Source organism: Peromyscus eremicus, chromosome 14, assembly GCF_949786415.1.
Source record: "Peromyscus eremicus chromosome 14, PerEre_H2_v1, whole genome shotgun sequence".
Classification (NCBI taxonomy): domain Eukaryota; kingdom Metazoa; phylum Chordata; class Mammalia; order Rodentia; family Cricetidae; genus Peromyscus; species Peromyscus eremicus.
In genome coordinates this window covers 21554470-21580223 of record NC_081430.1, presented here as the reverse complement: position 1 = coordinate 21580223, position 25754 = coordinate 21554470, and the positions used below count along the sequence as shown (strand labels likewise).

The window sequence follows — 25754 nt, the reverse complement described above, 5'->3', positions numbered from 1 at the left end:
GTAGCTCTGGCTAGCTTGCTACTATGTAGTGTAGACCTCAAACTGGCAATCCTCATGTCTCATCCTTCATAGTGTGATGACGGGGTACACCATGGCCCACTTAAGTATAGAGACTGTGTTCATGTTTTTTTTAACCCCCTTGGAAATTTTTAAATTGGCTACATGAATAAATATTGATTGAAATTTTATATACTCTAGCACAAAATCTAAGTAGAAATACCTGACTCCTAAAATTTACAGTTCTTTAATCTTACTCATGTTCAGGTTCTCAGATATTTTAAATATGTTCTTAATTTTGATCATTAGTGTTCTGAATTAGTATTGAGTAAGTAGTAAAGTCTCTGAAATTACAAACATACTTATTTGGATCAAATGAATTTCCCTTTAACTATATAAAACAACTTTGCCTTATTTTAAAGTAGAATATCAAAAATAAAACAAATACTTCTAGGCTAAGATCGTATCAGAAATTGTACATGTGGGGCTGGAGAGACACACAGCTCCATGGTTAAGAATACTGGCTGCTCTTCCAGAGGACTCAGGTTCAAGAGGATTCAGGTCCTCTTCTGATCTCTGTGGGCAAAACAGTCATATACCTAAAAATAAATCCATAAACTTAAAATGTAAAAAAAAATGAATTGCATGTGTAAGATTATTCCTGTATTTTACAACTGGGAAAGTAGAAAACTGCAATGTACAACATTGTTCAACAAGAAAAATGTTCATTCGAGGATATAATTCAGCTGCTAGAGTGCTGACTTGCTTAGCGTGCATGAGTGGAACCTCAAGGGAGTTCCATCCTCTGTATCACATGAGATTGGACATATACTGTGTATGGGGGAGGGGGAGAGAATAGTCACTTTCTATGTCACTGTGTCACTTGAATATCCTGAAGTTATTTACAACTGAACCTTGTTTTAGGAAAGGGAGACAGGTAATTGTGAATCAAGTTTAGACTGATGCTGCTTGAATCAATATTGAAAGTTTTTTTTTTTTTTCTGGTTTTTCGAGGCAGGGTTTCTCTGTGTTGCTTTGCGCCTTTCCTGGAACTCACCCTGTAACCCAGGCTGGCCTCGAACTCAGAGATCTGCCTGGCTCTGCCTCCGGAGTGCTGGGATTAAAGGCGTGCGCCACCACCGCCTGGCAATATTGAAAGTTTTATGCTGGTGACCTCTAGTGGTTGTTGTCAAACATCAGCAAATACTAAATAATTGTATGATAATCAGATGTTTAATGTTGAATAAATTCAAGAGATGTATAAAATATAGTTCCAGATATTGAAAATCAGCAACAAGGTTGGGTTATGCTGCGTTATCAGCTAAAATTGGGTAGATGAAAACAAGTTTTTGCCTTAGTAATATATGTTTAATAATGAATTGCAAGTTAACTACTTCCCTTTCTACTTTTTTGTTTGTTTGCTTGTCTGAGACAGGGTATCTCTGTGTAGCCCTGGCTGTCCAGGAACTCTGTGTATTAGGCTGGTCTCGAACTTAGTTCTGGAATTAACAGGCATGCACTACTATATCTGTCTTACCTTGATACTTTTTAGATGAGAGTTGTTAAAAGCATCAGTTGGGGGTTGGGGATTTAGCTCAATGGTAGAGCGCTTGCCTAGCAAGCACAAGGCCCTGGGTTCGGTCCTCAGCTCCGGGGCGGGGGGCATCAGTTGACTTCAGCAATTAAAAAAAAAAAATGAATTTTCCTGGTGCTCAAAAAATATTTTCCTGTTGGATGTAGCTCAGTGGAGTACTTGCCTAGCAAATGAGAGGCCTTGGAGTCAAACCTCAGCACTCCAGGTAGAAGGAATGGGAAGCCTACCTTCACTGGAGCAACCACCCCATTCCATTGTAGGACGCCCTTCCCCTACTTTTAGGTGGTTGAGACAGGTCTTGGTACTTGGCTTTAGGAAGCCTTGAATTCAACATGTGGTTCAGGCCAGCTGAACTAAAAACCCTCCTGCCTGTAAGAATTAGGAACTATATATACAAGGCTGGGCCGGGTGGTGTACACCTTTAAAAACCCAAGCACCCTGAGTTTGAGGCTAGCCAGGTCTAGATAGAGAGTTCTAGACAAGGCAGGCATACATAGTGAGACATAGTGCCTGCAAAGAAATGAACAGAAAAAGTTACAGATTGCATATATATAAGGTACGTAAGACATTGTAGAGCACTTTGAGTGGTATTGACATTGTTGACTATGAAAGTCTTGGTGCATGGACACGGGTGTGTTTATATCTTAATTCATTTCACCAGTGAAAGTGCAAGTTTTTCACTTCCTTGGTTAATTCCTAAATATCTTATCCTTTAAAAAATACTGTGTGTGTGTGTGTCTGAGTGTTAATGTGTGTGAGCGCCTAAGCCACATGCATGCTCTTGCATACAGAGGCCCGAGGTTGAAGTTGGGAGTTTTTCTCAGTGACTCTTCACTTGATTCATTGAGGCGGGGTCTTTGAATTTTTCCCAGAGCTAGCTTGTTCAGGGGACCCACTGTCTCTGCTTCCCTCTATGCTAGAATTACAGTCAGGTGGCCAACCCCAGCCCAGCTTTTGCTTAGGCTATTTACTACATTTTATTTATTTGGTGTGTATGCCTGCACGTATCTTTGTGTGTGCATATGGAGATCAGAAGACAACTTATTGGAGTCAACTCTGTCCTGCCATATGAGTGCCAGGGATCAAAATTACTTGGCAGCTAGTGCCTTTATCAGCTGAGTCATTTTCCTGTTTTATATCTTTCTCTTAAAACATTACATTATTTTTATTTATGTGCATGTATGTGTCTGTTTACCTGTGTGTATGCCCTGTGTGAGTACAGGTGGCTATGGAGGCCAGATTATCTGGAGCTAGAGTGAGCTGCCATGTGGGTGCTGAGAATTGAACCCAGGTCCTCTGCAAGAGTGCCAACGCTCTTAACTGCTGGGCTGCCTCTTCTGCCTCTGTTAAGCACTTTTAAAGCGATCATTTCCGTCCCTAGTGTTTTGTGCTATCATCTTTTATAAAGTATATGGTCTTTGTTGTTAGTTTGTGGGCTTTCTGTTTAGTTTCACTGGAACATTTTCCTGCCCCTGTATTGATTAGTGTCTTCTAATTTTTAGGGTTGCTTTTTCTTTTATTTGGGCATGTGTTTTAATTTCTCTAGATTGTTATTATATCTTTACATCTGTCTTTAAAACCCGAAGTCTCTCAACTCTGTTCCTGTAAAATAAAAAATACATTTTATACTTTCTTACTCTAAGAGAGAGGAACCAGAGCACAGTCAAAGCACAACCAGAGTCCAACAGTGTATACTGTGTCGGACACTGGGGACTCAGGATCTATCTTCTGGGCTCTTAAGGGATTGGGTAGTTCTACTTCTGTGCTTTACCCTGTACAGCACACAGCTTGTATTCGAGGTTCAGGCCAGCTCCACCCCACCACTGTCTTTGGTGATCATGGTGTTGGTGTCCCAATGCTGGGATCTCTGCTGCACCTCTCCTGACCTCTCTTCGAGGACTTTGACCTGGCTACATGGTATCAGAACCTCAGCTTTCCCCCATGACCCCTTCAGTCCTTCAGTCCTGGGACTGCTTCTACAACTGAGGCTGGATCATTACCAGTAGCTTTTCCTGGCCTCTCATAGTGCCAAGCCTCAGTTGTACTTCATGACCATACTTTTAAAACCGTTCCCACCTGAGAGACTCTTACACAATACCAAGTTCAGCTGCCAGCGTGAGGTCCATACCGCTTTGGCCCTCTCTGCACTGACAGTATGCTGACCTGAGGAAACATTTCCCAGACTGTTTCAACTCAGTGTTGCTGGTTGCTTTATAATCATAGCTGTTTTTTTTAGCTCCAGCAGATCAGAACCCAGATTCCAATTTATTTTTTATTTTTAATTAATTAATTAATTTTTGAGGCAGGGTTTCTCCATGTAGTCCTGGCACTCACTCTGTAGACTAGGCTCAGAGATCCGCCTGCCTCTGCCTCCTGAGTGCTGGGATTAAAGGAGTGCACCACTACCACCTGGCAAGATTTTTGTATTTCTTTTTGAGATGGTTTCTCTACATAGCCCTGGCTGTTCAGAACTCACTATGTAGGCCAATCCTCCTGCCTCCCAAGTGCTGGGATTAAAGATTAGTGCCATCATGCCTGGCTGAACCCGTATTCTTAATGCAAACTATTAAATGGTCCTGATGGAGCCTTTAAGGGATGCAGAGCTTGCCTCTGAGACTTGACAAGCCTTGCCTCACCTCCACTCTGCGCTGCTTTCACCCTTGTTTTCTAAGTTCCCACAATAGCTTAGTAAGCTCCAAACACTCCGTTTTCTAGCCCAAAGCCTTTGGACAACCCTCCCCAAAACATGCTCAGGTCTGTCACAGCAGTACCCCACTGCTAGTACCAGCTTCTGTGTCTTAGGGTTTCTATTGCTGTGGTGAAACACCAGGATAAAAAGCAACTTGAGGAAAGGGCTTATTTATCTAACAGCTGTCAGGGTCCCAATTCATCACTGAGTTAAGTCAGGGCAGAAACCTGAAGCAGAAGGCACGGCGGAATGCTGATTAATGGCTTACTCCCCCGTCTGTCTTCCCCAGTTTGCTTTCTTGGACACCCCAGGACCACCTGCGCAGGGGAGGCACCACTCCCAGTGGGCTGGGTCCTCTCACATTAATCATTATGAAGAAAATGCCCTGCAGGCTTCCCTACAGACAGTCTGATGGAGGCCTTGACTCAGTTGAGGTTCTACTTCACAGAGCCTTCTAGCTTTGTCAAAGACCCAACCAAGACATTGAGTGTCTTTTTTTCTTCCCAGTGTAGGGCTATTCTGGCAGCTAAAATCCTTTGTAAATTTTATTTTATTTTTTTGTAAAGGTTTATTCTCACTCTCCCCCCCCCCCCCCCAGCTGGAGTTGAAGGCTGTTGTGAGCTTTTTTATCTCTTCTGCACCACTACCAACACCATGGATGGGTGCCAAGACCAAACTCTGGTCATCTGCAGAAGCAGCAAGCACTTTTAACCACTGAGTCATCCTTTTATTCATAAACATATACAGACATACATTTGGAGATTCATTGAAATTAAACCTCTTGGTCACTTTGGGTGAATTAGTATTGATGGTTTTACTATGATGGGCTTGATAGTCTGTTTTCTCTTTCAATGCCATTATTAAATTGCTGGATTATGTGTGGAAATCTCGTACATTCATAGGTACCTTTGGGTTTTGATGCCATCCTAAGGTTTGGTTTTTGTTTTCTCAGACAGTTTCACTGTAGCTCTGGATGACTTTAAACTTTGAATTTTGCTTCTGCCTTCTTAGTTCTGGGATTGCAGGCATGAGTCACCACCTCTGACTTGTACATTTGTTTTTTGAGATTATGTTTAAGTGTTTGTTTGCAGAAGTGAATGCTATTAATGGTAAATTATGACCTGTGAGTAACTGGAAGTCCTTTATACTTTACTAAGTGCTAAATCTGTTATTTATTTGGTCAAATGTAACCTTTACACTTTCAAGTGGGAATAAAACTATTAAATACTTGATACTACCAGCTCATAAAGTCATCAGCATATGAGGACATGAAGCAATTAAGAAAAAATTATAAGGCCTGGGGAGGTAGCTCAGTTTGTAAGGTGCTTGTCTTTCAAGCATGAGGACCTTCATTTAAAGAAAGAAAGCCATGTGGGGTTGGAGCAATGGCTGAGTGATTAAGAGCACTAGCTGCTCTTCCAGAGGGCCAGGGTTCAACCCCTCAGTACCTACTGTAAGGATTATGTCCTTAATTACATCACTAGCCTGGGACAGTGTTCCAGCCTAAAAAGCGGGCGTGCCCTCTGTGCCCTCTCTCTTTCTGCACTCTCTCCTTCCATTCTCTCCCCCCTCCATGTGCTCTCCCCCTCCCCCTCCCCCTTCCCCTCCCTCCTCTCCCAATAAAGCTCTAGAAAGGTAACCATGGCTCGTGACTCTTCCATCACTAATACATCCAGCACTCTCCTCTGTTGGCATGGCGGCCGCAGGCGGCAGCCAGCCACGAGTGCTGCCACTTAACTAATACCTACGTGATAGCTCACCACTATCTCCAGCCCCAGGGATCTGATTCCCACTCCATAAGCACTGTATGCCTATGGTACACAGACATACACGCAGGCAAAACACTTGTACAAACGAAGTAATGATTCTTTTTAGTTTTTTCGAGACAGTCTCACTATATGGCTCTGGCTGTCCTGGAACTCACTATGTAGACAAGGTTAGCCTTGAACTCACAGAGATCTGCCTGCCTCTGCTTCCAGAGTTCTGGGATTAAAGGCTTGTTCCACCACACCTAGCAGATTTTTTTAAACTATGCTAATTTTTATCCATAAAATTTCTTCCAGGTTACGTAAAGATTAAACATTAATATTGTTAGAGGCCCTAAAGAATTATGGCCCATTTGTGGTTATCTTTATTTTCAAAGAGGATTATGTTATCTAATAGAAAGTCTAGTTGGTCATTTCTATAAATTTTAAGTCTTGAGGTTATGCATAAAAATGTTGCAGTTGCATTTATTTTTCCAGTTTTGATTCACTGTGGCTGGTTAAGGAAAAATGAAATAAATGTATCTTAATGTTTTTAGGCACGGATTGCATTTTTACAAGGAGAAAGGAAAGGTCAAGAGAATTTGAAGAAGGATTTAGTGAGAAGAATAAAGATGTTAGAGTATGCATTAAAACAAGAAAGGTATGTATAGTTCATTTCTTAGTGACTAGAACAGAACAGTGTCATCTTCATTTACATCCTTGTATGCTGTAGTGGAAGCGTTTTCACATTTTACTTTGTGTATGGGAAAAGAAAGAATGAGAAGTAGAAGTAAGAGAGTTTGCTAAATGTTTTGGATTTTTTCTATCTCTAAAGATCAGGAGAAATTTATCTTTTCACATGTATATTTGTTACTTGGATAATTTTTCTTCTTTAATAGTACATTTTCAATGTTTTTAGCAAAAATGGAAAAAAAGGGACACATTGCTTTGTTATTAGAGTAATGCATTAGTACTCAGTTGTAGAAAAATAATTATTCTTTTATCAATTGTTAAATTTTCAGGGCAAAGTATCACAAATTAAAATATGGCACAGAACTGAACCAAGGTGATTTGAAAATGCCAACCTTTGAATCAGGTAAGTGTTACTCTTTTTTTTTTTTTTTTTAATCTCATTTTATGTAACAGACATACTCTTTATCCTAATTTTAATTTTATAGCATTAGATAATTAGATGATTATTGAAAAGTGTGAAATTTGATGAAAGAATTTTTTTTTTTTAAGATTTATTTATTTATTATGTATACAGTATTCTGCCTGCATGTGTCTTTGCAGGCCAGAAGAGGGCACCAGATCTAATTGCGGGTGGTTGTGAGCCACCATGTGGTTGCTGGGAATTGAACTCAGGACCTCTGGAAGATCAGCAGTCAGTGCTCTTAACCTCTGAGCCATCTCTCCAGCCCTGATGAAAGAATTTTTAAATATGTATTTTTATGTATGTATGTGTGTACATGAGCATTCTTGTATGTGCACATAAGTGCTGGTATCCACAGAGTACAGAAGAGGGCATCAAATTCCCTGGAGGTGATATTAAAGGCAGTAGTTATGAGTTACCCAGTGTGGGTCTTGAGAATTGAACTTGGATCCTCTGCAAGAGCGGTGTGGAATCTCTCCAGCCCCTGGTGAAAGTACTAAACAAATAAAATTTGCTTCTCAATCCTGAGATTACTTATCCTATTCTCTCCAAAGTGAAACCTATATGAAATTGTGGGTACATTTTTGCTAGGAATTAAAATCAAAACATGCTAAAGTAACTTTTTCTACCTGTAAGCAATTTTGTCCCTCATGTAAGCTTAATTAATGTGTATATCTACATTTATATACATGTGTTTATATCTGGTTAGGCGTGGTGGTACATGCTATGAACCCTAGCACTGTGGAGGCAGAGGCAGGCAGATCTGAATTTATTGCCAGCCTGGTCTGCAGAGTGAGCTCCAGGACAGTTAGGGCTACATCATGAGCACCAACTCCCCCCCCCCCATGTGTTTTTACATTTATGTCTTTATTTTGTGTGTGTGTGTGTTGGGGGGGGGGTGTCAGGACCACTTTGGGGGATTACTTCTGAACTTCTCTCATGTATTTTGGGTGAATCTGGCTCAAGTTGTTTGATTTGGCAGTAAGTACCAACTCAAGCTTAATTTTTAATACTTAAAATGTCCCTTTATCTGGAGAAGTTCTAAATAGTTCATGATAGTCCTAAGATAGTAGAAATTTGGCTAAATTTGGAATTTATAGTTAGCCAGTTAAAATTTAGAGTAGGAAAATTATCTCCAATTTTCCTTCTTTATTAAGTAGGAGAGTAATATGAGAGTAATAGTTGATAAATATGTAGCCTAGAGTGGATTGGATATAGGAAAGAGCTAAGTTTAGTTTTAGGAGTTCATCTAACTGTATAGAATCTAAAAGAATGAAGAATGTTTGGACATAAGCAGACTGTGGGAATCATATTAGCAATTTTTGTATTTCTTGAGTATCTGGAACTTGGTTACACCAATTCTTCCCCCTTATTTTAAGGAAGGGTTTGTGCATTCCAGGCTTTCCTTCAGCTCCATACATATCAGTGGATGACCTGGAACACCTGATACTTCTGTATCCACCTTCAGATTTTTGACAGTGTAGTCAAATTGGAGTAGCTTGCTTCTAAGGCAGCCAAATTTTTTTCTTTATTTTTTTATTTTTTTTTTTTTAAAGATTTATTTATTTATTTATTATGTATACAGTGTTCTGTCTGCACATATCCCTGCAGGCCAGAAGAGGGCACCAGATCTCATTACAGATGGCTGTGAGCCACCATGTGGTTGCTGGGAATTGAACTCAGGACCTTTGGAGGAGCAAGCAGTGCTCTTAACCTCTGAGCCATCTCTCCAGCCCTTTTTTCTTTATTTTAATATGAAATTTTTTTCTTTGTAGTTTACTTCTGCTCTTAAAGTCAATGTGTGTAATAGGAAAATAAAACTTTGTAGGTATTAGTAAATTTTTAAAAATACCAGTTGGAGTTTGGGTCAATAGTAAGTACTACCCACTTGACAGAAGCAGACCATAAATACCACCTGAATTGATTATTTTTGGGTCATCCCTGCTTTGACAGTGGCGGAACCTTTTATTTTATCTTCAAGTTGTTGTGAAATGAGATCAAGATGGCATTCATGTTCTTGAGTGGTTCTAAAGGCTCATTCTCATTCTAGAAAACACTATCATATTCTCCTTCATAGACAGTAAGAATAAGAATGGGAATGGTAGTGTCTGCCTAGGATCTCACCAACGAAGGGTAGAGATCAGAGGGTCAGGAGCTCAAGGTCATTCTGTCCCTGTCTCAAAAACAAGCAAACAAACAAACAACAACAACAACAAAACCCTTTCCTGTAAAAGTAAGTTTTAGGAAAATGGAAAGTAGATACTTTGGTACATACTTACTCCCTATAATTACCACAAGACTGCAGTAGTTAAATAAGGCTCAGGACATATACAGGAAAAACAATGGATTCAAAGATTTCTTTTCGGAATAAGAGCAGTTACTGTATTGCTTGTTTTGGGTGGTTGTTCCTGGAGTGGAGCCTGTGCAGTTCTTAGTTTATCTTACTGGAACAGTTTGTATAAAGCAAGATCATTAACGTATCCATTCCTCCTACCCATAACTAAAATTGTGCTCAAACAAGTATCTTTTTGTCTATAATAGACACAAATAAAATAATTTGACTTATATGAAGCACAATAAAACCTAAGAAAATGTTTTTACTGATATAGAAAACTATTCAGAATGTTGAATAGAAGACAAAAATGAAGTAAGCAAATACATACCATACTAAGGATAAAATTATCAAAATATATTTGTAGATAAATATTAAATGAAACCACAGTCTCTTTAATAAAAACTCCTTCAAATCAATGTAAAAAAAAATGTAAAATACCGATTTGACAGAGGTTGAAGATACGAAAATGTTTATATCTCATTATTTCACATATTTCCTAAATTAATTTGGAAGAGTTTATATTCAAATATGTAAATGATTTATTTCTTCCATGTTTAGAAAATAGACAATCCAGTAGAAAAGTGAACAAAAGGTGTGGTGGCGCACACCTTTAATCTTAGCATTTGGGAGGCAGAGACAGGCAGATCTCTGAGTTCAAGGGCAGCCTGGTCTCCATAATTGAAGTTCCAGAACAGCCAGAGCTACAGAGAGAGAGATCCTGTCTCAAAAAGCAAACAAAAAAGTAGGAAAGAAAAAGAAAAGAGAGTGTACCTCGTGATAGAGAGGGCATCTTAATGGCTGGAAGAGAAATGATACTTTGTCTTGTAATCAGGAAGTGCAGGCAGAACTGCAGGGAACAGAGTTTGCCTCTACAAGAATGGCAGACAAAGCCGGGCAGTGGTGGTGGTGCACGCCTTTAATCCCAGTACCAGGGAGGCAGAGGCAGGCGGATCTCTGTGAGTTCGAGGCCAGCCTGGTCTACAGAGCAAGTTCCAATCAAGCCAGAGCTACACTGAGAAACCCAGTCTCAAAAAACAAAAACAACAACAGCAAAAGAATGACAGACAGGGATGGTAAGTGTTGATGAAGCTGTGGAGTTAGCAGAACTGCATATGCTGATGGTGGGGTGCTAAGTGAAGCTCAGACCCCAAGGTGCTTTTGTTCCAGTCAAGAACATAGCACACATACCTAGGAACTTGGTAATTTCACCACTTAAAATGCAGATATGTGGTCACTACGGCTTATATAAGAATGCCCTTAGTGTAATTATAGTGAAAATCTAAAAGCAACTAGAATGTCCATCAGCATTAAAATGGATGAATACGATATATTAGCAGACAAAATGCTGTTTAGCAATAAAAGTAAGTTAACTACAGCTAAACTTACCAATGTAAGGTGTCAAGTTCTTAAAATTGAAAATTGGTATAAATCATTTCTGCTATTCACAAATTAAGGTTTAAACGTTGAGATAGTGTTAATACTGTCTTAGAATTAGCTAGTAAGTGGTTGGAGGCACAATTTCTAGGATGCTGGTGTTTGTTGAGCTAGGCACTGATTGTTTGCTCAGAAATCCATTAAGTTGTGTGTTTATAATGTACTTCAAAGTTTATAATTGTCATAGTGAAAGAATGAAAACTCATTTCAACATGAGGAGGCTGGTTAAATATGTATATATGTTGTGTAAAATACTATAAATTTTTTTTGGTAGTAGTGATGGTAGAGATCAAACCTAGGCTTCTGCATTCTATGCTAAGTATTTTATCACCATGGTATACCCCCAACTTGATGTAATTATTTTAAAGTGATGCTAATGTGTTTTTCTTGGAGTATAATAAAATAGATACATTGGCTCCTATTAGTTATGTATATATTTTCAAGTAGAAAATACAGAATGAGAAACTCAAATACTAATAGTTGTTAACTTTTGGTGATTGGCAGTCATATTTTTAAAAATGTTTTTGTCTTCAGTTGTTATTGAGGAAAATAAAAGTGGAGACTATCATTATTATGTCATTACTTCTGGAAATTAGAGACTTACTTGTTTGAAGGAAGAATAAGAACATAATGATGAGTTGTTACAGTTAGAGAAGTAGTGGCTACAAAAGATACTGTAATTATTACCAATAGGTACTAAGTGACTCTGAGTGGTTTGGGAGCTTAATAATTGAGAATTAGTCTTAATCTCAATATGGGATGGGGAGGGGGATTTTTTCAAGCACTTCTCTTCATAGTACATTTATTTGGATAATGAGAATCTGTGGTGATAATAGTTTTACTGTAGGGGTAGTTTTTTAAAGCTTAATTCAACTGAAATGATACTATTTACTAAACATGTTTAATTCAGTGGTAGGGATTTAGTGGTAGTGGATTTAGGGTTTTGTGCAAGTTAAGCATGCCACTGTACTTAAACCTGTGGTTTCTTCTCCCCCCCCCTTTTGTAAATGTAAATACTTTAAATAAAATAATGGCTCTTTACCTGTTGTATATACTGTTTTCTGAGTTGAGTATTGTGACACATGCCTTTTAACCCCAGCGTTTAGGAAGCCTAAAATAGGATCAATTTGATGCCAGCCTGGCCTATATAGCATAGTGAGGCTCTATCTCAGTAAGCAAACAAAATTCCCCAAAGTAGTAAAAAACCCACTTTCTGTTTTTGTGTGTATAAAAGATATTTATTACAAAGCTATAGATTACAAGGGCTCAGTGGAGTGAGGAGTTAAGTATTCACTTTTGGATGTCTGCCAGAGAAGTTTGTCTCTGGGACTTGGATTCTGAGTTCCTCATCTAGGCTCTTTAAACAGAAAACCTTTGACTACAGGTAGAATGAGCTACCTATGGATTTGCCATTCACCATAAATAGGTCTTTATACTTCTTCTGGACCTGTTTAGGATTCAGCTTGGAGACATTGAGAATCTGCTGGGCATCCTGGAAGCTAAGGCCCAGGAAGTAGCTGCAGACTGATGCTTGGCATGTCCCAAGAATAAGTGGTTGTCTGGATGGCTGCAAACTACTGCTTAGGGCCTAAGAAAAGGCTCTACCCACCACCTCTGCCCATAACAGTGATCTGTGTTAGAGACTCTTCAGCAGCCTGGTTAGCTAGCCCCACTGGACCCTTGGTTTAGTGTTTTTCTAAAAAAATAAAGTCTGTGATGGAGACATGAATGTCTACTGATATAAATTCAAAATGAAGTATGTCTATGTGTATACACAGACAGACAAACAAACATATACACATATACATATATATCTCCAGTATATAATTGTTGATTTTGAGTAGCATATACAATATACCTTTTTAATCTTAAAGTATTTGACACAGCAAAATTCTATTTTATTTTGAAGCCCGGGCCTTTTTAGTTTTTTAATCTTAAAGCACATTTGAGGTCATTTGATTTTTAAAGCAGGTAGAGTACTGAGTTATTGAACAAACATTAAAGAAATGACCTGTAGTAAATCTTTTAACTTTTTTTCTTGTCTTATATAAAATATTTTCATGTGTAAATTTATTTCTCAAAAACCTGAACACTATAATAAGTTGAAATAATGTATGTAAAACTTCCCCTCCTTAATTTCCAGAGGAAACCAAAGACTCAGAGGCTCCTACACCACCTCAGAATAGCCAGCTAACGTGGAAACAAGGAAGACAGCTGTTGAGACAGTGAGTAATGATTTCAACTTTAAATCAAGTCAATTTATAAGTATAAAACTTGCTTTAATTTACTGTATGGTTTTCATAGTGCTGCTTTTAAAAAATCCATTTGTAAAGCTGGGTGTGGTGGCACACGCATTTAACCCCAGCACTGGGAAGGCCAAGGCAGGCCTGATCTACAAAGTAAGTTGCAAGACAGCCAGGGCTACACAGAGAAACCCTGTCTCAAAACAAACAAACAAAAAGCAAAGATCCTTGTATGTGTATCGGGGTGAGTGAGGCCCAGCTGCTTGTGGAGATCAGAGGGACAGCTTTCAGCAGTTGGCTCTCTCCTTTCATTTTTGGGTCACAGGGGTGGAACTCAGGTCATCAGCCTTGGCTGTAGGTAACTTTACCCACTCAGCTGTTATTAAAGAAAGCTATTTTCCTCTAGCTTCCCTCTCCCTCCCTCTCTCTCTCCTCTCCCCACCCCTTCCCTTTTCCTCTCTCCCTCTCTCCCTTTCCCCCTCCTCCCTCTCTCCCTCTTTCTCTCCCCCTCCTCCCTTTCCTCTCTCCCTCTTTCTCTCCCCCCCCTCGCTCGCTTGCTCGCTATGTATAGATAACATATAGATAAATAGATAATTCACTGTGTGTATGTCTGGTGCCTTTAGAGGCCAGAAGAGGGCACTGGATTCCACCTTGTGAGTGCTTAGGAACTCAACCTAGGACCTCTGCAAGAGCAGCAAGTGCTTTTAACCACTGAGATGTCTCTAGATCTTAGTGAAACTTTTGAGGACCCCTTTTGATGCTTGTTTATTAATGTACTAGAGATAACTCTATGGCAGATCCTGTCTTTTTATCTAGTAGTTCATTTTCTTAGAGTTGGAAATTTTGCTATTTATATCCTGCTGATAGCCCTGGGGTATAGTTGGATCCTTTATCTTGTTGTCAGTCATAACTACTGTACTTCTGTCTGAGCAGAACTGCAATCGTGTTTTTTTTGTTTGTTTGTTTGCTTGGTTTTTTGAAACACGATTTCTCTGTGTAGTACTGGCTGTCCTGGAACTCACTCTGTAGACCAGGTTAGCTTCAAACTCAGAGATCCACCTGCCTCTGCTTCCTGAGTGCTGGGACTAAAGACTTGTGCCATCACTGCCTGAATGTATTCTTTCCTTCACTCCAGTTTCTGGGTTATTTGCCACTTGATAGTACTAGGCTTTTTCTTTTGGGTCACCAACCAGCTCCCAAATCATGACACAGAGACTTTTTATTAGTTTTGAATGCTTGGCCTAGCTTAGGCTTGTTTCTGGCTGCCTCTTTTAAATTAACCTGTTTCTCTTTATCTACCTTTTGCCTCGGGGCTTACTACCTTTCTTCCTTCTGAATATCTTACTTTCACTGCTTCTCATGTTTTACTTGGCTGGTGTCTGCCTGGCTTCTGGCCCCAGGCATGTCCCTTGTTCTCCTCTTGTTTTTCCTTCTCTCCCTACTACCCCAGCCTAGTTTTCTCCTCCTGTTTATTCTCTCTGCCTGCTAGCCCTGCCTGTCCTTTCTCTGCCTCGCTCTTTATTACACCAATCAGGTGCCTAAGGCAGCCAAAGCAAAACAGCTTTTCATAATTAAACAAATGGACATAAACAAAAGTAACACACCCTTACACAGTTAAAGTAATAGTCTGCAGCATAAACCAATGTCTTTGCCTAGTTAAAATACTAGTCTACATCATTTGATCAGACTTTCATGTTTTCAGCCCTTGGCCATTTCATTTTCCTCCTTGTCTCCTCTGCTTGTGGCTGCTTTATTTGTGTTCTTAGCTCTACCTTAAACCCATGATGCATCATCTTGTTTAGTATCTTTTTATCACTGGCTGCCCACTGGTCTCAGTCTCACCAGAGTATGGATAAACCACAGCCTTAGTTCAATCTTACTTTTTGATCTCGAAATCTAATTAACTCATGGAGAAAAACAGCAGAATCAGTGGACAGCATTAACTGTTAGCTTATATCCACCTTGTACAGAGAACCTCTCTCTATACCCCATTCTCTATGGCCATTCCATTTGCCTCAGTCCAGCCGCAGCTTGGGTTCAGGTCCTAAGGTGGGGAAGGGCCGTCAGTGCATTGTCCGACCACCGGATGAGTTTTACACAAGTGGCCAGCCCAGAATAGCTCCAGTCTTCATTATTTGTACATCGAAAACAAGCATGTTTTCCCACATTAACAAACACGTTTTTCCATCCTCTAATGTTAAGCTCCAGCAAAAAAAATATGTCAAATATGTTTTCTCTCAACTTTTACATCAAAACATCTTTAAACCAAAACAACGTTTATCATTTTGTTAGCTTGGCCAAATATTAAGCCAGGTAAATCTTGTTTTTACAAAACTAAAAGGTGATTGACATAGGCACACATTTTCAAGAGCAATAATCTCATTCAAAACATACTTACAGCAATATGCTTCCAATCCTATCAGCGCTGAATTAGAACAGCTCACTGGGACTGAAGACAGCAGGCATCCCCAGACAAGAAACCTGAGAAGCATCAGCTCCCAAAGAATTTTAGGGGAAGATAATTCAAGGAAAAAAAAAGAGTTTCCAGGAATGATCATATCTGTCCCATGCATGATTGACAAAATAATACTAAAACTGCCAAGAGACTCACTGGTCAGTCATTACAAGAGAGAAGAGAGTGTTCTTTCAACCTTTTTACTTTTCTTTCTGGAATCTGTGTACGCTTCTTATGTGTTACCTAGTTCCCAGATTCCTGTAAATGACTAGAACCTGAACTAAGAACAGTTTTGATGGGAAAGGGCACTAGAATAACTAGGAGAGTTGAAGGAAACACTCCATGATAGGTGTCAAGTCAGGGAGCTTTGGAGAACTTGCAGAGAAAGTCCCAGGACCCAGTCTTAATCTCTGTCTGGTTGTCTACTTCTCTGTATTAGTTTGATTCTCTTCTTCTGAAGAAAAACTCCTTGTTTTCCCATGTGACAGCTCCCTACCTCCGTTTCTGAGAAGGGTTTGAAATGGCCTAACTTATTCGAGCAATGACTCAGTCATTCCTATCCAGGTTGTGGAAGACTCTGGCAGTTAATTTAGGCCCAAGTTTAGAGACGGGTAAGGAAAGGAACTGTTTCCACCACATGTAGATTGCGTTGTTTAGAATAAAGAGTGGGGATGGCTGCAGGGAGATCTTTATTTCTCTCAAATGCTCATCTCATCACCTGCATTCATGTTGTCTCTACTTTCCCCCTTTATTTTTAGAGCCAAACTCTTTTGAAACAAGGTTGTTGTGTGGTACCCAAGACTTGCCTTGCACTCCTGGTCCTGGCACTTTTTCCAGATAGTTTATCTCTGTAGTCTTTATTCTTGTTCCTTGCTTTGCCTCTTGAATGCTAGGATTTCAGGAGTAAATCACCATACTTGCCCTAATCTTTTTGTTTAATCGTATTTATTTGTGCATCAAAAAGGTGGTACTGCTTATTTTGCTCATTTTTATTCTCTCCCCTTTTTTTTGCTTGCTTGCTTGCTTTATTGCTATTCTAATCATTCTTCCTGTTATTAGCTCTCACCTATTTTGGTTGTTTACTAGGAGTATTTAAACACACATTTTGAAAAAATGTGTTCGTATTTGTGCCTGATTGTTTGTATGTGCACCATGTGCATACACTGCTGTTAAGGCCCAAAGAGGGTGTCAGATCCCCTGGAACTGGAGATCTAGGTCGATTGTGAGGTGTTTGATCCAGGTGTAGGAAGTGAACCCAGGTCCTCTGCAAGAGCAGCAAGTGCACTTAGCCACAAGCCATTTCTCCAGCCTCAAGACTGCTTTCTCATCCTTCATTAACTCCTAAATATTTTCAGGTGAAATTAAATTCACAGCCTATTATCTACATATCACCATCTCTCTCCTTCTTTCCAATCTCATTGGATCCTAGGTTAAGTACTTGGCTTAGATAAGTGGACTTTGAAAACCACAGAACCAGAGAAGTGCTCTGGAATCTGAGATCCTTAAAGGGGATTAGTCCGTTGATGAGTCTCTGGCTGAGAACCTAGCATGGTACTATTCTATGGTTCAGATCTACTGATTCTCTCCCAATACCTTGGATATTTAAAAAACATGTATGTGTGCATACATGTGTGCGTATAAATTCACATATCTATTTAAAAGACATATGTATGTTTGGATAAAAGCATGCATTTATACGTGTGTGTGTGTGTGTGTGTGTGTGTATGTGTGTGTGTATTTCAAAAGCTTTTTAAAAGGTATTGAGATAATTGGCTGCTAATCAGAGGTGTAGTTTATCAGAGGTATACTATATTCCTTCCTCCCTCCCTTCCTTCCTCCCTCCCTTTCTTCCTCCCTTCCTTCCTTCCTTCCTTCCTTCCTTCCTTCCCTCCTTCCCCCCTCCCTTCCCTTCCCTCCTTCCCCCCTCCCTTCCCTTCCCTCCTTCCCCCTCCCTTCCCTTCCCTCCCCTCCTCTCTTCTTCCCCTCCCCTCCCCTCTTTTTCCCCTTCCCTCCCCTCCCCTCTTCTTTCTCTTCCCCCTTTCCTCTTCCCCTTCCCATTTTCCTTTTTCCTTTTCCTTTCCTTTCTTGCTATTTCAAGACAGGGTTTCTAGCCCTAGCTACCCTGGAATTCCTCTGTAGACCAGGCTGGCCACAATTCAAAGATCTGCCTGCCTCTGCGTTCTGAGTGCTGGGATTAAAGTTGTGTGCCACTACACCCCACCTTATTTCATTTTTTTTTTAAAGATTATTTTATGTGTATGAGTGTTTTGTCTGGATGTATGCATGTGTACCACATGCATGCTGGGTGCCCACATAGGTCAGAACAGGGTGTTAGATACCTTAGAAACTGGTGTTATGGTTGGTTGTGGGCCACCATGTGAGCATTGTCTCCAGCATGTGTATTTCAGTTTTGACTAACAGTTGACATCATTCTCTTAGAACTGAAATTAGTCTATAGTGGAGCTATTGAGACAATGAAAAAGTATTTGTATGATTGTGGAGTTTTCTGAAAAAAATTTAATATGATTTGAAGGTGGCAGGTGTTAACAGTGTGTTGAGTTTTCGTTAATTGTTTATTTATTTTTATTTTACTTGCATTGGTGTTTTGCCTACATGTATGTGTGTGAGGGTGTCAGATCTTGGAGTTACAGATGGTTGTTAGCTGCCATGTGGGTGCTGGGAATTGAATCCAGGTCCTCTGGAAAGAGCCGTCAGTGGCTCTTAAACCACTGAGCCATCTCTTTAGCCCTCAGTATGTTGAATTTTAATGTTTAATTTTTCTTTTCATAGGTATCTTCAGGAAGTAGGATATACAGATACAATATTAGATGTACGATCTCAACGGGTAAGGTCATTACTTGGACTGTCAAATTCAGAACCAAATGGATCTGTAGAAGCAAAGAATTTAGAACAGATCCTGAATGGTGGTGAATCTCCTAAACAAAAAGGACAAGAAATCAAAAGGTAAGGTTTATATTTGTAGATGAACATTGTTTACCTTATGGACATCAAAGTCAGTGGTACAGCAGAGACTTTTCATTGTGAATCTCATTTTTAGCTAGATTTTAGTTCTTGTTAGACATTAAATGACTGCTTTTTGACTACATGAGTAGTTTTGAAATACTTAAAAATATTTGAACAAATTAAAGATACTTTTTTTAACATAAGGAATCTATAAAATGGGTTGATGTCTCTTGGGTCTTGGAACCCTGACTAGGGGTGGTTAGGGAATGAACAAATTACAGACGTTAGACACATACATGCAGAAAAGCTGGGGTGGCTGCCTGGGCTCTCTGATGGAGAAGTGCAGCATCCAGGAAGCTTAGCATGCTTATCATATACAACTGGACAAGGAAGGCCGGGGTGGGGGGTGGGGGGGTGGGGTGTCTGTTACGGTATGCTGCCGAATCAAGGAGGCACATTTAGCTCATCTGGGTAGGAGCAGTCTCTCCAGGCCATAAGTATCTGGAGTAAGGGGTTAGAAAGTTACTGTGTGCATTTCCACACACACTATCAACATTTGCAGTTGGATCTGAGGAAGGCTTTGCCATCCCTCTGAGCCTCAGCCTGGAAAGGGTTTGCTACTCCACTGGGCTGAGACTTTAGTCTTTGACATTGCTCTTGCCTTTATTATTCGGTGTTTTTTGTTTTTTTTTTTTTGGAGACAAAGTTCTCTAGGTAGCCCTGGCTGACCTATAATTCAGATCTTCCTGCCTCTGCCTCCCAAGCACTGGGATCAAAGGCATACACCACCACACCAAGCCTGCCCCTTCATGTCAACAATGCACATTCACTCAGGGCCTCCTCTGCTCCCCACAGATTGGTATCTCTTACGAATATATGTTTCATAATTTTAAATATGGGCAGATTTAATAAATTTAGCTTTTGTGTTTTACTGTTTAGTCTTCAAACATTTAGACTAAAGTATAAGAGGTCATAAAAAATTACTAAGTTGCTTGTTCTGGTATTTTTGAGAAATGATAACATGTTTGATTGTCTAAACTTAGTAGATTGTTTTTCTTTTTAAAGACTTAATTTTAATTATATTTGTGTGTGTGTGTGTATGTGTGTGTGTGTGGTGGGAGATGATGTACATGTAAATGTGGGTGTATACAGATGCCCAAAGAAGGCATTATATCTCCTAGATATAATGCTAGAGTTTCCGACTGCTGTGAGCCACCCGATGTGGGTGTTGGGACCCACACTTGGGTCCCCTGAAAGATCTCTTTCTTGTACTTTTACCTGCAGAGCCATTTCCAGGCCCCAGATTTTATTTTCTTGTAGCATTTACCTAAGATGTTTTAGACAGATTGCTGTGGGTGAACTCATTAAATACAGAACAATGCTTATTTTAATTGTAGAGCATAAGTAATCTTTAAAAAATGTTCTACAACAAACATTTTAGGCAATATCTTACAGTTATGTTGTCTTGAACCAGGAGTGGTGGCCCAAGCGTGCTGGTAGGAGGATCAGGAATTCAAAGTTGTTTTCAGCTACGTGATGAGTTGAGATTCATCTAAACTATCTAAGATCCTGTCTCATAGCAACAAAAATTAGGTTGTGTTTGAATTGCAACAGTTGCCTACAAGTAGTTTTAGACTAGGAATTAGAGGGTCAGGATGTGGCTCAGCAATCGAACACTGTCTAGCAAGTGTTCTTTTGACGGCCTGCCTTAAATTCCTAGTACCACTAATAAGGAAAAATATTAAAGTAGGGTGCAGGAAGAAATATCAGGTCAGTCACTGAAATCGTTGGAATCATCTTTTTTTTTCCTGCAGGCCCTCTGGTGATGTTCTTGAGACATTCAATTTCTTAGAAAATGCTGATGACAGCGATGAAGAAGAAAATGACATGATTGAGGGCATCCCAGAAGGAAAAGACAAACTTCGGATCAGTAAGCACAAAGTAGGAGAGTTCCATGATTTTCTGTCTACAGTCATGTGAACAGGAAGTTTTTAGGTGTCCCTTGAAAGGATTATATTGCTAGCTACTACTGCATTATGTACAGATGCAGGAATTATGATTTCATGTATTAATCACTAAATGGCTGAGAAAAGGTCTGTTTTTAAAGTATTTGTCCGGTGGTTTGAAACTTTTTAAAAAGAAATGACACCCTTTTCAATCCTGCCACAATTTGGAGTCACATTGAAGTTTATCTTAACAGTATCCCAACTTGGGTAAGGGACTGATACATGGATTGTAAATATGTGCCAACATTCTGATTATTTGGTAAGGATTACTTTTGCTAATAATCTAAGAAATGGACTTAATGTATTTTAGTAGTGAATGAGGAGTTAGCTCTACAGAACCAAAAGTAGAATATGCCCCATTTGTAAGCATCAGAGTAGTGTTCAGTATTTCTCGTGTGTGTGTGTGTGTGTGTGTGTGTGTGTGTGTGTGTGTGTGTGTGTGTGTGTGCGCGCGCGTGCGCATTAAAAACTGAGGCCTGAGGTTGTATGTTGAAGTATTTGACCAGTATGCACCAATTCCACAGTGTCGCCTCAGCACCACATAAACTAGATGTTGTAGTGCTGCGCTTGAGAGGTGAGGCTGTCCTCAGCTAGATAGAGACTTTTGAGTCATTTGGCTTCTCCATACCCTGTCTATCCAAAAAAGATTAAAAAACAAAAAAAGTGAATCAGTTCAATTGTGGCACTTTGAGATTTTACAATAATATGGGAAAAAATGCAAATATTTCTCAAAAGGTTTCAACCTTTCTCCAGCTTTCCATATGTGTGATGTACTTTGTTGGATGCATAGAGTTTTATTTTTTAAACTTACTGTGTGTTGTAGAGTGCGTATTTGCCACAGCACAAGAAAGTGAGGACAATTTTGTGGAGACAGTTTTCTTCTTCCACCTTTATGTAGTTTATGAGGATAAAACTCAGGTCATTAGACAGGCATTTTTTTCCTGCTGAGCCATCTCAAAAACCTGAGATGTTGTTTGTTCTGGTAGGTAGGTTGCTTTTATTATCTGTTGCACAACCAATATAAGTTTATTGGTTCTTATTGTTCAGCCAATTCAAGATAACTTACCAGGATGCAGGTGAGTAGGTGATTTTTTTTTATTTTTTTTATTTTTTTTAAAGCAGGAATCATCTGTGGACTTACTATAATTTAAAAAAAAAAAAAAACTCTTTTTTTTTTTTTTTGGTTTTTTGAGACAGGGTTTCTCTGTGTAGCTTTGCACCTGTCCTGGATCTTGCTCTGTAGCCTAGGCTGGCCTTGAACTCACAGAGATCCACCTGACTCTGCCTCCCGAGTGCTGGGATTAAAGGCCTACACCACTGCCCGGCAAGAAAACTTTTAAGGAGTAAAACATTGTTTTTTTTCTAGCATCCCATCGCTTACAAGTGATCTTCATACAACAGTGTTGAACTGTTCATCTAGGGCATAGTTTGAGATTTATGAATCATGTGGGAAAAGTACAGTTGTGGATATGAATAATTTCAGAGTAGATCTGTAAGTACTGTTAAGTGAAACTGTGAAAGGCCCTCTTTAAAATGTCGGATGAAAAGTACTCATTCCTGGCTGTTTTCTCTTTACAGATAGGGAATGAAGGTTTAGCTGCGGACTTAACTGACGACCCTGATACTGAGGAAGCACTCAAAGAGTTCGACTTTTTAGTAACTGCAGAGGACGGTGAAGGGGCTGGCGAAGCACGGAGTTCAGGGGACGGTACAGAATGGGGTAAGGGGCCAGAGGCAGCTGGGTGGGAGGAGACGTAGCCTTTCACTGTGTGTGGGGTCTGTGTGTCTGCGTGTGTGGGACAGGGAAACGGAGAGCAAGTAGTGCTGTTGGGAATGTGAGGGGTTTGGTCCTCATTTATTAGACTTTGGGACTTCAGAAGTTGATCTTGACTTGAAGTGTTTTGTTGATTTATGAATTTATTTTTCCCCTCTAACAGATGTTTTTTTAAAACAAGGATTATTTATTTTTATTCATACCCGCCATTTAATTTTAGGTAATCAAGGCTTTACGAGAACTTAACTTCCTCGTATGCCCATATGATGTTACCTGTCTTAATGCTAGGTAGGACTAAATTATTAATTCTGACTTATAGCCCTAATAATGAGCAAGATTTAGTGAGGGTATTACACTTATTGCATATAATATTCTGTGTACAAATGTGAGGGACTAAACTTTGAAAGTGATATATAAAGCTAATAGTAGGCAATGTATAATCAAAATAAAGAAAAGTTCTATCAGTAGTTAAAAACCCTATTCATATACATGCAAAAATATTTCAAGGTAATAGCTTAAAATGTGTTTTTCCCGTTAATATGTTTATTTAATCACTGTTTAATGTTATCTGGTAGGTGATAGAACTCAAAGTGTGTTTATAGAGCTTTTTCTGGAGGTTAGTTTAATACACTTAAAAAGATTTATCACTAGTTTTTTTAAATCACTCCGGTGTTAGAAAAACACACTTGGACTGGGCAGTGGTTGCATATGCCTTTAATCCCAGCACCCAGGAGGCAGAAGCAAGCAAGTCGATGAGTTCAAGGCCAGCCTGGGAGTTCCAGGACAGCCAGGGCTGCACAGAGAAACCCTGTCATTACCAACCAAAAAAGAAAAAGAAAAACACATGGTTTTTTTTTTTTTTTAAATGTTGGGGCTGGGGATGGCCCAGTGGTTAAGAGCATTCACCTTTCTGAGGAACAGAGTTTGGTTCCTAGCACTTACGTTGGTGACAGCCGCCTGTAACTCCCGTCTCCAGGGGTGTTCTCATTCGTAGTTCAAAGTGGATATAGAAGGGGCACGTTAATTGAAAATATAAACTCCATAGTTACTGTCTGGACTTTGTCCATATTTGTATTTTCTTGAAATGGCTGTATTTTAGGAGATTGCTTGTTTATAGAAAAAACAGTAAAAAAAAAATCTGTAGCCCATTAAATCTTGGACTATATTTTCCCTGTAACTTTAAAAGTACTGGTTTTTTTTTCTGAAAATTTTAGTGATATAAAAATAGAAATTATACAAATATTTTATAGCATAAGTATATTTTAGAGACCATAAATAAATGTCAGATATAAAATTAGAAATTATCTACAATATTATAGACAGTCATGGTTAACATTAAATACATGAATATTTATACATACAATCTATTTATTTAATTAAGAGTTTGTTGAACATCTGTTTAGCTAAATCTTGGCACACAACCATTTGTTTTCTTTATCTAAAGTTACTAGAATTTTAACATGTTTGACATGACAAACATCTCAAATTTAATTTGTGTGACATGGGATTATTTCTTTAATAATGTTATATGCAAATGATTAGTCCTTTGTTCAGAGACTTTTGGCTGTAGAGTTTTAAAGAGGACTTGATCTGTGAATGACAACTTCCTTATCACTACCTGACCTTTATTTCATTTTTAAATGGAAATAACCAAAGAAGACAGAAATTTTGAGCGTGTTAAATTCTTGGTGATCCAAGCAGTTTCTGTATAGAAGCACAAAGGATAGATGCAGTGTTTCTACAACTCATCTGTTCAACAGTTGTCTTGTTCATTTTTTTCTGAAACTAAGAGAATGTGTGCAAAAAACACTGCCTTCATTTTTAATCTATTTACTCAAGTTTTTAATGGTTTTTAAATGGGAAGGTTTTTAGGTTGAAATTAAAGAGTCTTAAACATATTCCAGAATCTTGTTATCTTATGAAACCACTGCTTTTAAAAGAAGCTTTTAGGTCTTGTTCAAACACTGTTATTTAATTAGATAATATAGTTCAGTTTTATGTTCTTCACATAATTACAAGTATTAGCCGGTATGTCATTATTTGCCTTTTTCTTATGGAGATCTGTGGCATTTTAAGAATATCATTTATTTTCTTCAACTCTTTGAAACTATGATCTCTGGACTTTTTAGGATTACAAAATATAATTAATATCTGAATATTGATATTTACAAACAAGGCATAAAATGTTATTATTTTCACAAAGTGAAACTAGTTAAAAAATTATGCCATGGTTAATATGTTTGTATAATTCTGCTTTGGTAATCAGAATTACCATAATGGAATTTCATAGTTTTGTGGTTTCATGTTGTTTGGAGTCAACTTTTTTTGTGCATGTTTGTGTTTTCTTTTAGGGGAAAAAAAAAGGTTCCCATAATTGATTCAACTTCATTTCTTGGTATTCCCCACCCCTAGATTTTTAAAACAGGATTAATATGTAGAAGATTATCCTGCCTCTTCCCTTTTGCTCTTACCTATTTCTTATAAGCAGTATCAAATCATCTGTTACTTACCAGGCAAGTTCCAGGATGTTTTTGTGCACATATGCATCCACCAACCTTTCCTTTGCACTGCCTTAGTTTACTTTTGCTTTCTAGACTTGAGATTATCTTGCAAGTAATACTTGTTTTGTTGTTGTTGTTGTTTTCTTTGCTTTTTCACTCCACTCTTTGCTACTGTACTTACAGCAATCCACAGCTTCATTCTTGCTACACAGGACTTTTAGAAAATTGGTCATTTTAATTCGTTTTTTTCCTTTGTAAGAGTTTGTGCCACTTAAGTCTTAAGGTTTTGTTTTGTTTTGTTTCTTTAATCTGTGGTTGTAAAACGTATTTCTTTTAAGGTGTGTTAATTTGTCTTAATGTAAGTAGTTGCCAACAGGAATCATTAGTTTTATTAAGATGACTGTATGAGCTGGTCTTGAGGTGCAAACCCATAACCACAGCAAGTCTGAGACAGGAGGATCATGAATCTGGGCTAGCTGGTGCTGTGTTCCAAGACCCTGTCCTCAAACAAAAGTGAGGAGTTCAAATGACTCAGGTCCTATTTGTCTATCGCATTATTCAGTAAACGGACAGGATTCCTGATACGGCATAGTTTTCAGGAAACCTCATGACTAGAGTATATTAAAAACTAGCTTTCTTTTAAATAAATATTAAAACTGTGCTCCAATTGCAGATTTGACAATTCATTAAATATTAATCTTAAGTAAGTTAGTTTCAGGTGCCAGAATTTAGCCAATTAACACCTTTTCACATACCAACTACTTATGATGATAGAGCAAAGGCATAACGATTGTAGAGAAGAGTTAAGGTAGAGGAACTTGACTTTCGTCTCTGCTGTTCAAACATCAGTCTAGAGGGGCAGGA

The 25754-nt window shown here is 38.9% G+C and overlaps 1 protein-coding gene across 4 annotated transcripts in view; it reads left to right on the top strand.

Moving 5' to 3' along the window:
- The window catches only part of Strn3 (striatin 3), an 89311-nt gene that overhangs the window by 27052 nt on the left and 36505 nt on the right, over positions 1–25754 (top strand). For all 4 annotated transcript variants that reach the window (XM_059279439.1, XM_059279438.1, XM_059279437.1 and 1 more), the window contains exons 2-7: positions 6583–6686; positions 7048–7121; positions 13091–13172; positions 18436–18609; positions 20424–20550; positions 22194–22335. In XM_059279439.1, coding sequence (XP_059135422.1) covers positions 6583–6686; positions 7048–7121; positions 13091–13172; positions 18436–18609; positions 20424–20550; positions 22194–22335 — 703 coding nt within the window. The remainder of the gene's footprint in view (positions 1–6582; positions 6687–7047; positions 7122–13090; positions 13173–18435; positions 18610–20423; positions 20551–22193; positions 22336–25754) is intronic.